The 15,293-nt window shown below is 38.4% G+C and overlaps 1 protein-coding gene across 1 annotated transcript in view; it reads left to right on the top strand.

The window, feature by feature from the left end:
- CSMD1 (CUB and Sushi multiple domains 1) overlaps positions 1 to 15,293 on the top strand; it is a 1,433,388-nt gene that overhangs the window by 954,302 nt on the left and 463,793 nt on the right. Inside the window, exon 10 of the mRNA XM_065899861.1 lies at positions 4,130 to 4,251. Within this exon, the coding sequence (XP_065755933.1) occupies positions 4,130 to 4,251 (122 nt within the window). The remainder of the gene's footprint in view (positions 1 to 4,129; positions 4,252 to 15,293) is intronic.

Here is a 15,293-nt window from a genome sequence, read left to right as displayed (position 1 = left end):
GTGACATACTTTCCCCATTTTGGTTGACAGTCTGGTTAAAGACATAAAGTCTGTGGTTTTCTTCTAAATCATACAAGATATACACTATCCAGTATAATTCTTAATGTGCTTGAAAAAAGCTTCAGATGTGAGTCCAGTTATCCTATTAAGTTTGGTCAATTAGAATATTATTCTCTTCAACTATTTTGATTAATTAAGTAGTTACTATAGAACAGTAAAGATTCCTGGAACTGATTATACATAAATAGATAAATTACTACTTCAAATTATATAAGATAAATTGTGTGAAACAAATGTTTTATACATAATAAATATTCAGTGATTAAATGGATAAATGGCACAGATTGACATTCAGAATTGGTTAGTTTTTTTTTTTTCTTTGCTGTGGTACGCGGGCTTCTCACTGTCGTGGCCTCTCCCATTGCGGAGCACAGGCTCCGGACGCTCAGGCTCAGTGGCCATGGCTCACGGGCCCAGGTGCTCCACGGCACGTGGGATCTTCCCGGACCGGGGCATGAACCCGTGTCCCCTGCATGAGCAGGCGGACTCTCAACCACTGCGCCACCAGGGAAGCCCCAGAATTGGTTAGTTTTATACTCCCTTTCCACTTTCCTTCTTGATCTGTATTTCCAATGATCATTTTGTGAATTCTGCTTTTATCTTAAAAACATGTAAGATATAAGCAAAATTTGAGTTTACAAATTTAGAACACTGTCACATGAGTGATATTAGCTATACATTAATTAGGTCGTGGTTATTATCAAAGAACATTTATTAAGCATTTTTAAGATTTAAGTGTAAATTACTTTACGTTAGGTGTTATATTTCCAAAAAGGTTTTGACAAGGGGGAAAGCCTTTGCAGGAGCAGAAAATGATATTCAACTGTAATACGTATAAATGTGTATATACATTTCCATTATGGGAATGCATTTAAATTTTGCTATAAAAACTTGCTTGGCACTAGTATATTGTAATTACCTAATTATTTGCTTAATTAAATACTTTGTTGACTAATCCAATGTGTGTTTAATCCAGAAGCAACTGTGTGGGAAGTAGTTCCCCGTCTGCAAGGACACAGTGAGATTGCTCATCATAATCAGAGCAGGTCGCTAAGCTTTCTCTGTGTCTGAGCAGCTATAGGGGAAGGAGTAGAGTTCACTCTGCTCTCTCCACTATACAATTCAGAGAAATTGCAGCTTGGTATGACCCTTCCTGCAGCAGAACCAGAGAGCAGAGAAAAAACCCCAGGCAGTAGATCATCTGCAGGAGACATAGAAGATAATGTCCAGTCTGTGCTTCATCCGCCATGTGGATTTGGACAATGGCACACAGAAATCATGATAACTCAAGAAACATTATTATTATCTGATAGCGACTCTACACATAGATGGTTGAACTTTGAGTTGTGGCCAATAGAAAATCTGAGAATTGTCTCTGACTAGTAGGAAAGCCTTGATATAAGAAACTAGTACCTAATGAATTGTAATTGGTGTGATGATGGTAGGATGATCACATGATGAAGAGGCAGATGATTAGAATGGGGACGACTTAGAAAGGCAAAGACCGAGGTGCTAGCTAAAATTTTCAACAGTTTCCCAAGAAAGAGGATTAGAAGTAAATAATTAGAGTTAAATCATATTATTTAAGGCTATCAACCTACTCAAAAAATACATCAACAAATATCTATGGGGTAACTATTGAATGCCAGGGGAAAACAAAACAAACAAACAAAATCCCTGCCCTCAATATTCCCACATACTTCATTTCAGCTGATTATTTTGATGGCTTGAATAAAAGTATGGGTAGATAAAAGAGTTAAAAAGCTAATTTATTAGGAAAATGTACTGCAAAAATAGGGACATAGTTGTAAGAAAACGAAAAAATATTTTATGTATTAATTTGACAAGTTTTGGTGAGAAATACTTCTGAAGGGACTGGATTCATAACTTGTTCTATGTGAAACACAGTACCATGTATGCAGGAAAATGTGCTGGTTTCCTATGTAAATTTTACTAATAGTTATCTCACTAAAAATATAATCACTAAAAATCCTATCTCCCCAAACAGTGGGTAAGATGAATTTCATGAAGAGCTGGGAACCAATTTCAATAAGTCAAGTTGAGGTCAAGCTTCAAAGCAAAGAACTAAGACCCAGGGCCATTGACAGGCTGTCAGATTTGGTGAACTTTCTAGCAGAGTGACAGCTGGGGCTAACGATTGGATGAGTACAAATTGTCCATGGTAATATAACACATTAGTTCCCCACTGCACACATTCTTCACATGTCTTTTTTCGAAGTTTGAAATGCTTAGGATGGCACTTTGATAATATTAGTTTAAAACTAGTCAACAGATATTTATTGAGTAACACTATGTTTCTGTCAGCTCTTCAGTGTGAAATTTCACAAAGTAGGGTAACACAAAGGTATGATAACTCAAATTTTATTGATAACTTCTAAGTTTCTGTAATTAATACCTGTAATATTGGAAGGCTTTAAGAAAATTTCGGATCTGAAGTTCATGATCCTCTCGAGAACATGTTCCTAAAAGCAGACTCACTGGAGAGGGAAATCATACAGCACAGGTGTATGTGCTTGTGGGCTCTGCTCTGTTCAATGACCTTTGGAGCCAAGACACGCCTACTGGGGTTTGAAAACCAGGTGACACTCTTTATTAAAAAGTGTTCATTTGGAAAGCAAATGCCAATATTTTAAAAGTTAACTTTCATATGTTTTTATTAATCAATGTATAGTAGATTAATTCTTAGCTAATTATTTTCATAGTAAGTATCCAGTACCTGAAATGTTGTATAAGGTCAGCTTCCCACAGTTTTTATGTCAGTAACTATCAACATTAGATATGGTGCTGAGGGTATACAGATAAGTGAGGGAAGGATGCTTTCCCAAGGTCAAGGGAACCACAACCTTGTTGGAAAGAGAGATCTGTACATTGACAATTACAATACTAGGAGTAGGCATAGTTGATATTATTGCTGTATCAATGTAAATGGAAGAGAGAGATATATTCCTGGAGGGCAGTTAGGGATTTCCCCATTAAAAGGTTTCTGTGACTCCTCGCCTGCAGCCTGGCCCTTGGGGGTCAGAATCCTGTTCTCTTGTAGCTCAGTCTCTTAGGACAATACCTGACCTGCTCAGCCAACAAAAGGAAGGAAGGAAGGGTGGGTTATGAATAAAATCTACTCTTCAGTGGACAGCAGTTTAATCAGTTCGTGTGATATGGTATCTTAGGAAAATGAACCTGAGATTCTCTTGTATTAGTTCTTATTTGTGAAATTAGTTTCTTCTGCTCTTTTCTCAAACCCAGTTTAAATTATTAATGTTAAGAGTGGAGTTCAGGCTGACATGTGATTTACAAAATTGTGTACTGATTTTTTAAAGGCTTCTTTCTTAAAGTGGAGGTCAGTTGAAATATTTTTATATTCAAAACTTAGTCATTCTTATCGGGTTATGTTACTTCCATGATTTACTTGGTCTTTCATTTTTAGGGTATTTTCTTTTTCCTTTTAGAGCCACCGTTTCTATTTTCTTTCTTCACAAATTCAACTGTATTTTAAGTTCTTATTTGCATTGTGCTATAAGGAAATGGGTACAGTTTGTTACAGAATACAATGATACAGTGTAAAACTTGAGAGGAAATTTAAGTATCATCTGTTCCTCCTCGTTTAAAATTAAAAGGATGAAGCTGTGGGGGGTCGGGGTTACTGGTTCAAGGTCATATCGTGTAGGGCATAGTTGAGACACTAACTCTGGTCTCCTGAATTCTTATTGCATTGGGTGCAACCAAAGGTCTAAACAGACCCGTCTCTGAGTCAGAATGGTGCTTGAAATGGACTAATTTGATTTGACATTGTGCATGGTGCTATTGTAATTAAGTCATTCTGTGAATGGCAGTGCCTTGGGAAACATAATAAAGAGTTCCAGGTTACCGTTGCAGATACCAAGCAAGGGTCCTGAAGGCTGAGTGAAATCTACTTGCCAGCTTGAGTTCACAGATAGCTTTTCATTGCAATAAATGCTGGACACATAACTTGAAGTTCCATGTATGTCTTGTGTCTTCATCACACAGATGAAATCCTGTGGAAAATAATATCATCTCTATGTACTTCTAGCTAGAACGTGTGGATCAAATCTGCGTGGGCCCAGTGGTGTCATTACCTCCCCTAATTACCCAGTTCAGTACGAAGACAATGCACACTGTGTGTGGGTCATCACCACAACAGATCCAGACAAGGTAAGGCTCTCATCTTCCCCCTCTGCGTACCTGATGAAATCAGCACTCTGCCTGGGCAACTATTTACAACGAACAACCTGCTGAATGTCATGCACCCTTACATTTTGTTGTTTTAATTAAAAATCTTCTGCTGCATTGTGTGTGTATCTGTGTACATTTGTTGCAGAGCCAGTTTTAGATTCAGTTAATTCTTAGTGAGTATTCTCAGTGTGCTTGCTCCCTACTGGTTCTGGAGGTTATGTTTATGCTCTCTTTTTTCCAGTTTTATTGTGATGTGATAGTTGACATATAACATTGTATTAGTTTAAGGTGTACAACATAATGATTTGGTACGTGTTTTTAAATGATTACCACAATAAGTTTAGTTAACATCCATCACCTCACATAGTTACACATATTTTTTCTTGTGATGAGAACTTTTAATATCTGCTCAGCAAAACTTGATGACTGATGGGTGGAGGGTGGGGAGTGAGGGGGTGAGGAGCCATGGGCAGGTGCTTTTGATTCTCTTGCTAAACATGGTTTCCACCTGGCTTCAAGTGCAGGTGCTGTAAGCGGGAGGCGGAGTCAAGAAGGGCTTCGGGGCGTGTGGTGAAGCCCTGACCAGAATGGGCACAGGGTCTAGCTTCCTGGGGAGTCCTGGTGGGCGTCCGCTGTCCTTGCGTAGTTACTGATGATGATGCCCTTCTTTACTCTCCTAATTATTCCAGATTGGAGCAATAGATTCGAAGTTCTCCCTACCTCGAACCAGGGAAAGGGCCTCAGAAACCAGTCTTTTATGGGAAGAGATAATGAGTTTGGCTCTAGGCATAGTGAGAGTGAGGTGCCTGCTGTGTCTCCAAGTGGGTCTCCCTGGCAGAGGTCAATTTGGAATTCCCAGGTGTTTCCTTAGCTGCTGAAACCTGGGATGTGTGTGACATCATGCAGAGGAGACAAAGAGCCAAATAGAGTCCTGATGGTGGCATCATCCTTCTCTTAGGGCCAGCCGGAGGGTGGACTGGGCTCCACTGTCATGAATGGTAGTGATCTTGCAACTACAAGTGCCACGTAGAGTTTTAAAATACTAAACTCTTGTATGGATGAAGCGGGATACCCTGGTGTTCCAAAAGGGAAAGTAGTGGCTCCAAACTAAATCGTCAGGGGATTTGTTTAACTCCCTTCCAGTATTTTAAAAATTCATTTAAATCCAGATTACATATGGAATAATCATAAATATTTCCTATATGGAAGATATGCCTGTATATCTGTGTTTCTGTTTCTTTCCAATTGTCAACTGAAAAAAAGCACAGCCTAAAAGTTGAGGATTAGTTTTATTTGGCAGACGTACTGAAGACATAAGCCCAGGAGACAGCCTCTCAGATCTCAGGGACTGCTCTGAAGAGGTACAGGAGGAGCCAGGATATAAAGGAGGTTTTGGAAAAAAACAGGCAGTTGAACATCAAAAGATCACTGTTAATAAGAGGCCAGACCTCTCAAGTTCAGGAATTTAGCGCTTTTCTGTGTGTGGGAAGATGCAAGGGTCTGGGCTCAATGAAGTCATTCCTTTGATATGCAGCACCTCGACCGTCTAGGGCCAGTATCCTGTTTTTCTCCAACCTGAATCCCCTCAGGGTGCAGAGGCTGGTGGCTTGATGGCCACAACACCCTTTGTTTACTGATGCGGCGACATTCTTCATCCACACTGTATATACTGAAATAATTGATATCTCTGTGCAAATAAAGGAAGCTTAGAGTTCCCATTGTCTAAACCCTTTACCTGACAGAGAGGAAGCTGAGACCCAGGGAAGGTAAGATTGCACAGCTCTTTACTCTTATTGCAGGACAAAAACACACGTGCTCTTTGCACTGCACTGTGATAGCCTCTTCCTTAGCTTTCTTCCTCCCTAAAGAAGAGTTATTTCTTTTGTAGCTATCTATTCCATTATCACTTTGACGAGAACCACAAGGAAGTGAAATAATAGGTTATTCAGTGCGTCAAGGATATTTTTGGCTGTAGATAATAGAAGAGCTGACTAAAAGCCAGAAGTTTTAGGGAAAAGCTATTTCATGCAGAGCCAGGGAGGAAGGTTTAATTCAGGAGCTCAGTAACTTTGCTGAGGGCTCAAGTGTTTGCCTTTCTTTTCTGCTCGGGTCTCCAGAGCAGTGATAACATCCCCCTCAGGTCACAAGATGCTGCCACACCACCATCACATTCAGTGTTCAATGAAGAAATGTGGCATGTCTTTCTTAGAAATGGTAGGGATTTGTCTAGAAATTCCCAGAGGCTTCCCTTCTGGTCCAACTGAGTAAAATGTCCACAATCCAGATCATGGACAGCCTGAGGAAGCCAGAGAAAGGGCCAATGGTTATGGATAACCAGTCATGTCTACCAAATGCAGACAAGCAAAAGGTCAAAGGAAGAGATTTCGGTTATCACCAGATTGATCTTTTGCTTTTCAAATGTTTCAAATCCCATTATAATCCTGTTTTACCCGACACCAGTAGACTAAAATTAGTTAAAACTCATTAAATATGTACTTTGATGTTTTGCAGTTGATTTTTAAACTTGGCCAAACTGCAAAGTGACAAATGAAATAATGAATTTATGCAGTTTGGGTTTATACATTTTTCTCATTATACAAGTTCACTTTTCTCTCTCATGTTTTTGTACATTTACATAGATTTTTCTAAAGACTTCACATATATTTTATTGACTCTGAACACGTAACAATTAACAAGTTAAATTTCAGGAATTTTGTGTTATACTGCTTCAGAAAATTCTTTGCCTTCCTTTATTTATTTTGGTGAAATGTTCAGAGAAGAACCAAGGCTTCCAGTTGATAGACTAACACACTGATCTTCTTACAAGAGCACTACTTAGTCACCTGAAGGCATCTCAATTAAGCAGAATTACCATACAAATTGAGCAGCAGCCATTGCCATTAAGTATAATTAGGCTTAATTTGATTCCTTGGGAGACAGTCCACATAAGGGGGTTTCCCGATGAAGCACATGGTGATGAATGTATATTACATATTGAGCATAAGAGAAAAGAACAGTTATGTAAAGGTTTCCAGACAGTGACTCCTGCTAGAAGCATTAACAGAATTCTAGATAAGAAGAGTTGTTGGTATACCTTAATTTGTTGTTTGACATGCTTTGTAAACTTTAAGAAATAAGATCGAATAGAAATCTAAAATCAGTTTCCAAATTGATGAGTCAATGAGAGATTAGTTAGTGAACTCCTCTTCTTTTGAAAGATTAACCCTCTCATGATGATTTATACTCTTTCCTGGTCTTAGATCTGCTTTGACCATTATATAACCAAGTTCCCTGTGTCAGTTTATATATACCAAGTGTTAACATAAAATGGCTGATAGAGAGTAATTATTGTGGGAAGTTCATTGTGTCTCTTAGTAACGTATGTTACAATTTATAATACTGAGGGATGTCAAGTTAAAAGGAATACTAGAAGTCTATTCACTTACATATGTTTATTTATATACATATATAATTATCCTAATGTATATTATATTAAAACACATTATATATAATGCATATTAGAATTATATGTATTAATATAATGTGTATTATAATGTGTATTATATTAATATGCATATATTAGGAGAACCTGATATGTAGGCAGAAAGTTGGAAAAAAAAAAAACAAAAAAGTTCCTCAAGAAGATTCAATTTAGTGGAGAAGCAGGTTTCTAAAACAATTGTTCTTGCTGAGCTAGTCTAGTAGAAATTCAGTAGAAATGAACACAAGTAATAAGATATTTATTAATATATTTTATTGTAAACACATTCAACAATACGTATTTCCTCAGGTAAAACTCTTGAGGAGTCCTGTGACCAAATTCCCTAAAAGTAATAGGTGGTTAGTGAACCATAGATTATGGGAATTATTAGCAAATGCTCACCAACATTTATCCCTGGGGTTTTCATTGAAAGGATTAAACATGGAAGACAGCTTTCCTTGGCATCCTTTGATGTATGGATATATGTGTGTGTGAGTGTTTATTTTTTTCTCAAATACATTTTGTGCTGGCATAAGTTTAGTACCTAATTTTAATTTGAGCTCCTCAGAGAGTAGTATTCTTTTGGTATTAAACTCAGGATTGAAGTGATTTAAGACATTTGAACGTTGTCTTATGTAGTTCATCCAGGCTGCTATAACAAAATATCACAGACTAGGTGGCATACAAAAAACAACCATTTAACGCCTAATGGCTTTGAGCCCCAGTATTTCCTTATGGTGTTAACAGCACCCACCTCCGAAGGTTGTTGTGAAGAGGATAAAGTCAGTGTAAAACACCTAAAACGTTGTCTTCCAAATACTAAGACAAATGCCTCCTTCCTGCTCTTCTTCCCCTTGCTCCTCCCTCTTTCTCCATCCCTTCCTTCTCCTTACTATTATTATTAATAATAATAAAGCTAGATTCAAAAAGACATAAATGGAACCCTGAATGGCAGGTAAAGGGTTTAAATGTGATGCTAACGGCCAGGTTGCCAGTGTAGGGCACCGCATGGAGGGAAGGAAGGACGTTATAATGCACATTATGTCTTAGAGACCATTCTGCCCACAGTCAGATGGACAGATTTGAAGGGCACAAGATTGGAAGCAGGAAACCTCAGGACTTTATTTTAATTATGAGACAATATGAACCTAAATCAGCACAACGGCATCAGACTTGGAGAGAAGAAAATGGATTTGAGAGATATTTAAGAGATGGGTAACCAGTCACAGCAATTTATACATTTATATTGCACCTTTGATTTAATGAATAACTCGACATCTAAAGACAAATAAGAAAATTTGCTTTATGTTCAGTGCTTTTAAGAAAATACAGCTATTTATCAGAGTCCCTTTGGGGGAAGGAGCATTGACTTATTATTCAGCGGATTTTGTACATAATTTCAAGTAACAAATTCATGCAGATACAGAAAAGGCATTCATTTCCATTTACAACATTTTAAGCTGTTTTGAAATGGAATTTGAATAGATACAGTTCAGTAGACTTTCTTTTCCCATTAGGGGAGTCACAGATTGGTGGAGAAGCAGAGACTAGACACCACTGTCAGCTATAACACTGCACTAAGCATCCTTGTGTTTCCCTCACAGACACCCTTCCAGCCCAAATGCCACGATGGGGTCTGTCTACTTTTCTTGTATGTCACTAATGTCTGCCGGGAAAGTTGGGTTCCTTGCCAGCTTCCCTTCACTGCACGTTAGGGGCTCCCTTGTATTCTTCTGGGCCGTCATCCTTCATCTTGTGTTATTGATTCATTACTTCGTCCTTGTCAACTCTCCAATATATTCCCCTCTCTGTACCAGCCCTCTTGTTGTCAACGTCCTCCCCATCATCACTGTTTAATATTTGCAGCCTCTTTCATGAACTGAGTTAGGGTCATGTGACTTTCCTTCTCCGGTCTCTGGACTTGTCCTTTCCAATATCCTTTCTTCTCTGTCACAGGGACACCTGCACTCTTTTCATTGGGCTCAGCTCTGACTCTTGACTTCTTTACCCAAATTTACTTATTTTTATATCTCTTCTTGGCACTCAAAAGACAATAGAAAACAAGGTGTGTGCTTTTGATTTGCTTGCATTTTAAGCCCAAACCTGAATTACACACACATGCACACTCACATACACACATGTGCACACATGTGTATGTGTACACACACACACACGTGATGGAGACAGCATCAGTAGTGTGCAGACTGCAGTACAAAGGTGAAAAATGGCTGTGGAGAGGTAGACACAGGCTTTGTGTGTAGTAATAATTGTATGTCCCCATGTGCCCAGAAGAATGACTCTTGGTCCTCAGGAAGGAAGGGTGGAGAAGGTTTTATATTGTTTTGTTTCTCTTCTGTTTTCTGTAAATGGTGTGTGTGTGCTTTATGATAAACGGAGACAGGAATATCCATTTTCTTTGAGGCTCTGAGTTTCCCTAGTTAATTCTTCTGTTCCTGGTTAACTTTACACATCTTAAAAGTGGTCACCTTTTATTTTTCTTTTAATATGTATCACCTACTCACGCTTTGCATTTATATACATTTCCTTTCTTCTTTTCAGTGCTCTTCTTATTTAACACAATAGTAATTATTACAAGTAGCAAAACAAAACCTATTCATTCAGCAGATTTTTGAGCCACACACTTTTTTTTAACATCTTTATTGGAGTATAATTGCTTTACAATGTTGTGTTAGTTTCTTCTGTACAGCAGAGTGAATCAGCTACACGTATACATATATCCCCATATCCCCTCTTTCTTGCATCTCCCTCCCACCCTCCCTATCCCACCCCTCTAGGTGGTCACAAAGCAAGCTGATCTCCCTGTGCTATGTGGCTGTTTCCCACTAGCTATCTGTTTTACATTTGGTAGTGTATATATGTCCGTGCCACTCTCTCACTTCGTCCCAGCTTACTCTTCCCCCTCCCTGTGTCCTCAAGTCCATTCTCTACGTCTGCGTCTTTATTCCTGTCCTGCCCTAGGTTCTTCAGAACCATTTTTTTGTTTGTTTTCTAGATTCCGTGTAAGCATACGGTATTTGTTTTTCTCTTTCTGACTGCTCTCTGTATGACAGACTCTAGGTCCATCCACCTCATTACAGATAACTCAATTTCATTCCTTTTTATGGCTGAGTAATATTCCATTGTATATATGTGCCACATCTTCTTTATCCATTCATCTGTCGATGGGCACTTAGGTTGCTTCCATGACCTGGCTACTGTAAATAGTGCTGCAGTGAACATTGTGGTACATGTCTCTTTTTGAATTATGGTTTTCTCAGGGTATATGCCCAGTAGTGGGATTTCTGGGTCATATGGTAGTTCTATTTTTAGTATTTTAAGGAACCTCCATACAGTTCTCCATAGTGAGCCACACACTCTTGTAGATAATTGGGAAAGAGTGATGAACAGAGAGCTAAGGTCTGCTCTCTGTGGAGATGCCACAGCAGAAGGAAGAGGGAGAGAATCAGCCAACAGCCCAACTCAGTAAAATATATTCAACTGGTGACCGGGAATCTCATGACAATGAAACAGGATGGAGAAATCATATATTGAGGATATTAGATATTTATAAAATAAAGTTAAACTCTGTATAATGCTTACCACCTAGACGTAACCCAGACGTATATTTTTGTTTTAATATATGGTCTTCTGTTTTTTAATGTACACACATCCTGATTTAGCAAAAAATGAGGTCACACTCTAAAAGCTTTTATGTCACCCTATTAAAGGACAAAGGGAAAAGTGTCCACAAGTAAAGTGGAGGAGGCTGTGTGTTTTTTTCTTTTTCTTTTTTTACGATTAGGTTGGTGAAAAATTTCCTTTGGTTTTCAAGTAAAAATAAAAGACACATTTTTCATTTTCACCAAGAACTTTATTGAACAAACGTATTCACCCTTGTGTTCCACTACCTTCTGCCATCTTTCAGGAAGCTTCATAATCCCATCTTCCCAAAACTTCTTATCTTTTTGAGCAAAGAACTGTTCCAGGTGCCTTTTACAGTCTTCCAGGGAATGGAAATTTTTCCATTAAGAGAATTTTGTAAAGACCGAAATAAATGGAAATCTGAAGGTGCAATGTCTGGTGAATACAGTGGATGAATCAGAACTTCCCAGCCAAGCTGTAACAGTTTTTGCCTGGTCATCACAGAAACACGCTATCTTGCGTTATCCTGATGGAAGATTATGCATTTTCTGTTGACTAATTCTGGATGCTTCATCGAGTCCTGATTTCTGTTGCTCTAACTGGGAGCAGTACTTGTTGGAATTAATACTTTGGTTTTCCGGAAGGAGCTCATAATAGAACTCCCTTCCAATCCCACCATATACACAACATCACCTTCTTTGGATGAAGACTGGCCTTTGGTGTGGTGGTGGTGGTTCATTTCACTTGCCCCACGATCTTTTCCATTCCACGTTATTGCACCGTATCCACTTTTCATCGCCCGTCACAGTTTGTTTGAAAAATGGAACGTTTTGGTTATGTTTAAGTAGAGAATCACATGCGGAAATACAGTGAAGAAGGTTTTCTTCACTTAACTTATGTAGAACCCAAACATCAAAGCGATTAACAGAACCAAGCTTGTGCAAATGATCTTCAAAGCTTGATTTGGATCTTTTGAGTATGTCGGCTATCTCCTGTGTGGTATAACGTTGATTGTTTGATTTGATCACTATCAACTTCAGCTGGTCTACCTGCCCACGGAGCGTCATCCAGCATGAAATCTCCAGTATGAAACTTCACAAACCACTTTTCACACGTTCAGTCAGTCACAGCATCTTCTCCATACATGGCACAAATCTTTTTTTGCGTTTCAGTTGCATTTTTACCTTTCTTGGAATAATAAAGCATAATATGCTGAAACTGTTGCTTTTTTTCTTCCATCTTCAATATTAAAATGCTACACAAAAATTCACCAATTTTGATGTTTTTTTTTAAAATGCACGCTGATATGACAGCTGTCACATACAATCTAACAAAATTGTTTTGAATGAAGTTAAAGAGAACTAAGTGCTACTAGAGCCATCGTACAGAAAAAAACAAACGAAGCTTTTGGCCAACCCAATATCTTAAATTGGAAATAGCTTACCTTCATACTCTAAGCATTTCAACTGAAGGCAGGAGAAATGGTTAAATCTCCCAAAATAGAGGAAAAAAATTCCACAAACAGTAATAGATTTGTGTGACCAGTTCATGACTTGCTCAGAGTTAAAATTAAACTTTGTATCTTATTTTTAAGAGTTTTTAAATTTTGTTTGCTTATTTCTTAATGGCACAAAGCATAGTGGTGCATCTTAGGAATCTTGACTTGAATGAAATGAGTTTTCATCTTTTGCAAGCAAGCCTCTTTCTACAGCATCTTTGAATTTCCAGTCTCTTGCATAGTGGATGACATACAGTGAGGACCATTTGATGTTAATAAGTAGGTACGACAATAGCCAGGAGCATGTTGTTTTCTGTCACTAAGGACGCGGAGAAAATAGTGCCATAATTCTTAGGGATATAGTTATCTCCAAGCCACCAGTCCCACAAATCTACATGTTATTTAGGTCTTAAATATGGCCAAATATAATATACTAATATGTTTCCATACAAAGAAAACGTTATTCTTTTAGCAACATCTGTTGCATGTAACACAAAAGGTGCATTTGTTGCGATTAAGCTTGGTTGTGGGTAATACTTTGCAAGCAGTTGGCTTTTCCATATTTTGTTGCTTTCATTAGGCTTGTATTTTTGTTATGTTAGGTTTTTATTTTGTTAGGTTTTGTATTTTTGATGATGCCTGTTAGCCAGCGGTTCCCACCAATATTCAGACTTAAAAAGAGAGGTCTGGATACTGTGTTCTGCCATCTCACAATCCTCCAAGTGATGCTTTGATGTGTGTTTTTGAAAGACTGTGTTTTGACCTGGGAATTGCTTTCACGGGTTTGCACTGCAGTGTGAAGCACGCTGAGGGCTGTCTACACTGCAGAGTGGGCCTCTGGCGGGTGACGGGGGTGCGGAGGGAGGGAACCACACCCATTATACCCTCTGGTCGTCTCTCTGTGGTCACATGCTGAGAAGTTGTACTGGAAACTGAATAAACCTCCCAGGTAGCAGAAGTGGACCAAATCACACCTTTCTTTTAAAGGTGCTCACAATGGAGAAATGGAATTATTATTATTTTTATTAACAGCAGGCATATGCAGCACCTGCTTCACTGTTTTTGTGGCTTCCTTGAAGTCAATGGAGTGATTTTGAATTTTCCTATTTGTAACATTTGTTTTGCTGTTGTTGAGAAAAAGACATTTTATTTGACACGTTTTACTAGAGGACTGAACCAATTATATCATCTCACAGGATCCCTTCTAAATTCTAACATGATGAATAAGAGCTCGTAATTAAATATTTCATGCTTATAAAATCCATTTAGGACACTTATGATTCTGAATCATTCCAGTGTCTGGTGGGTATTGTAAATAGTCTTATGTACAATGTCTATTTGGAATAATACAGATTTTGAAATACCTAGAGCATAACTTTGTTAGCTACATTCACATCTGACATGCTTTGTCTTTAGTCTGGATTAAAATCACCAGTTTTAATATTCTCCCATTTAACATTGGGAGAACATGATCCATTCAGATATTTGCTTTATAGAAACAGTTTTAGTGTCACGTTTGACTGACTTGCAGAGTCCTATACAGGTACAGTATGATTAAAATGCTCAACTATTACCTGTTTCATAGAAAAATGGCTGGCATGTGTATATAGATAATTAAATGAATGGAAAATAAAGAGAAAATTTAAATTATGATTGGCACATATTTGAAAAAAAAACCCTCACATTTGAATTAAAATTTTCCAGAAGCAAATGTATATATACATATATATTTTTTTAATGTATATGTAAAACAAGTTTATCTTGATGTAGGATTAGAGTAAATGAGCTACAATTATGTACAGTCTTCAGTGAAGCAGGCTTTTAGTAAGTTCCTTCAGATGTGGAATTTTCCAGGTGGAGGTCAGGTATACAACTTGAATCTGAGGCACTGGCCTCTGCCTTCCAGCCTCACCAGAGCTCCCCCTGCCCCCACCAGCGGTCAACAGAGATGGGCCCTTTGGGAGAATTGGCTGAATCCTCAGGCAACATTGGGCTGTAGATCACAAGAGGTACACCCTGGTTACATCTCGAGAACAGAATGAAAACCTCCATGTAGCTCTGCCTTGAAGCATCTCCCTAGTTCTGTCACTTGCTTCTGCACCCCCAGCCACACACTGTATCCCAGTTAAGCAGCACCCTTCCTGTTCTCCTCTGCCTGCTCTGAAGCATCTCCCTCTACTCTGCTGTGATCTGACTCAGGTTGTGTAAGCTGATCTGATTTTTTAAAAAAATTATGCCATATTGACAATAGATAATTCAGTCATTTTTCAAACTTCCTGTGTCACTGTCTTTTTTAAGTTTCCAGAAATTCCCTCCGTCTTTCCTTCCAAATCATAGCACAGTTTTCCCCACAGATAGCCCTCCCCTGCCACAGGAAATCACATCTCTGTCTCTTAGAGG

The sequence above is a fragment of the Phocoena phocoena genome, chromosome 21, assembly GCF_963924675.1.
Source record: "Phocoena phocoena chromosome 21, mPhoPho1.1, whole genome shotgun sequence".
Taxonomy (NCBI): domain Eukaryota; kingdom Metazoa; phylum Chordata; class Mammalia; order Artiodactyla; family Phocoenidae; genus Phocoena; species Phocoena phocoena.
Note: the sequence above shows the minus strand (reverse complement) of the source record. Positions and strands in the feature narration are given on the sequence as shown.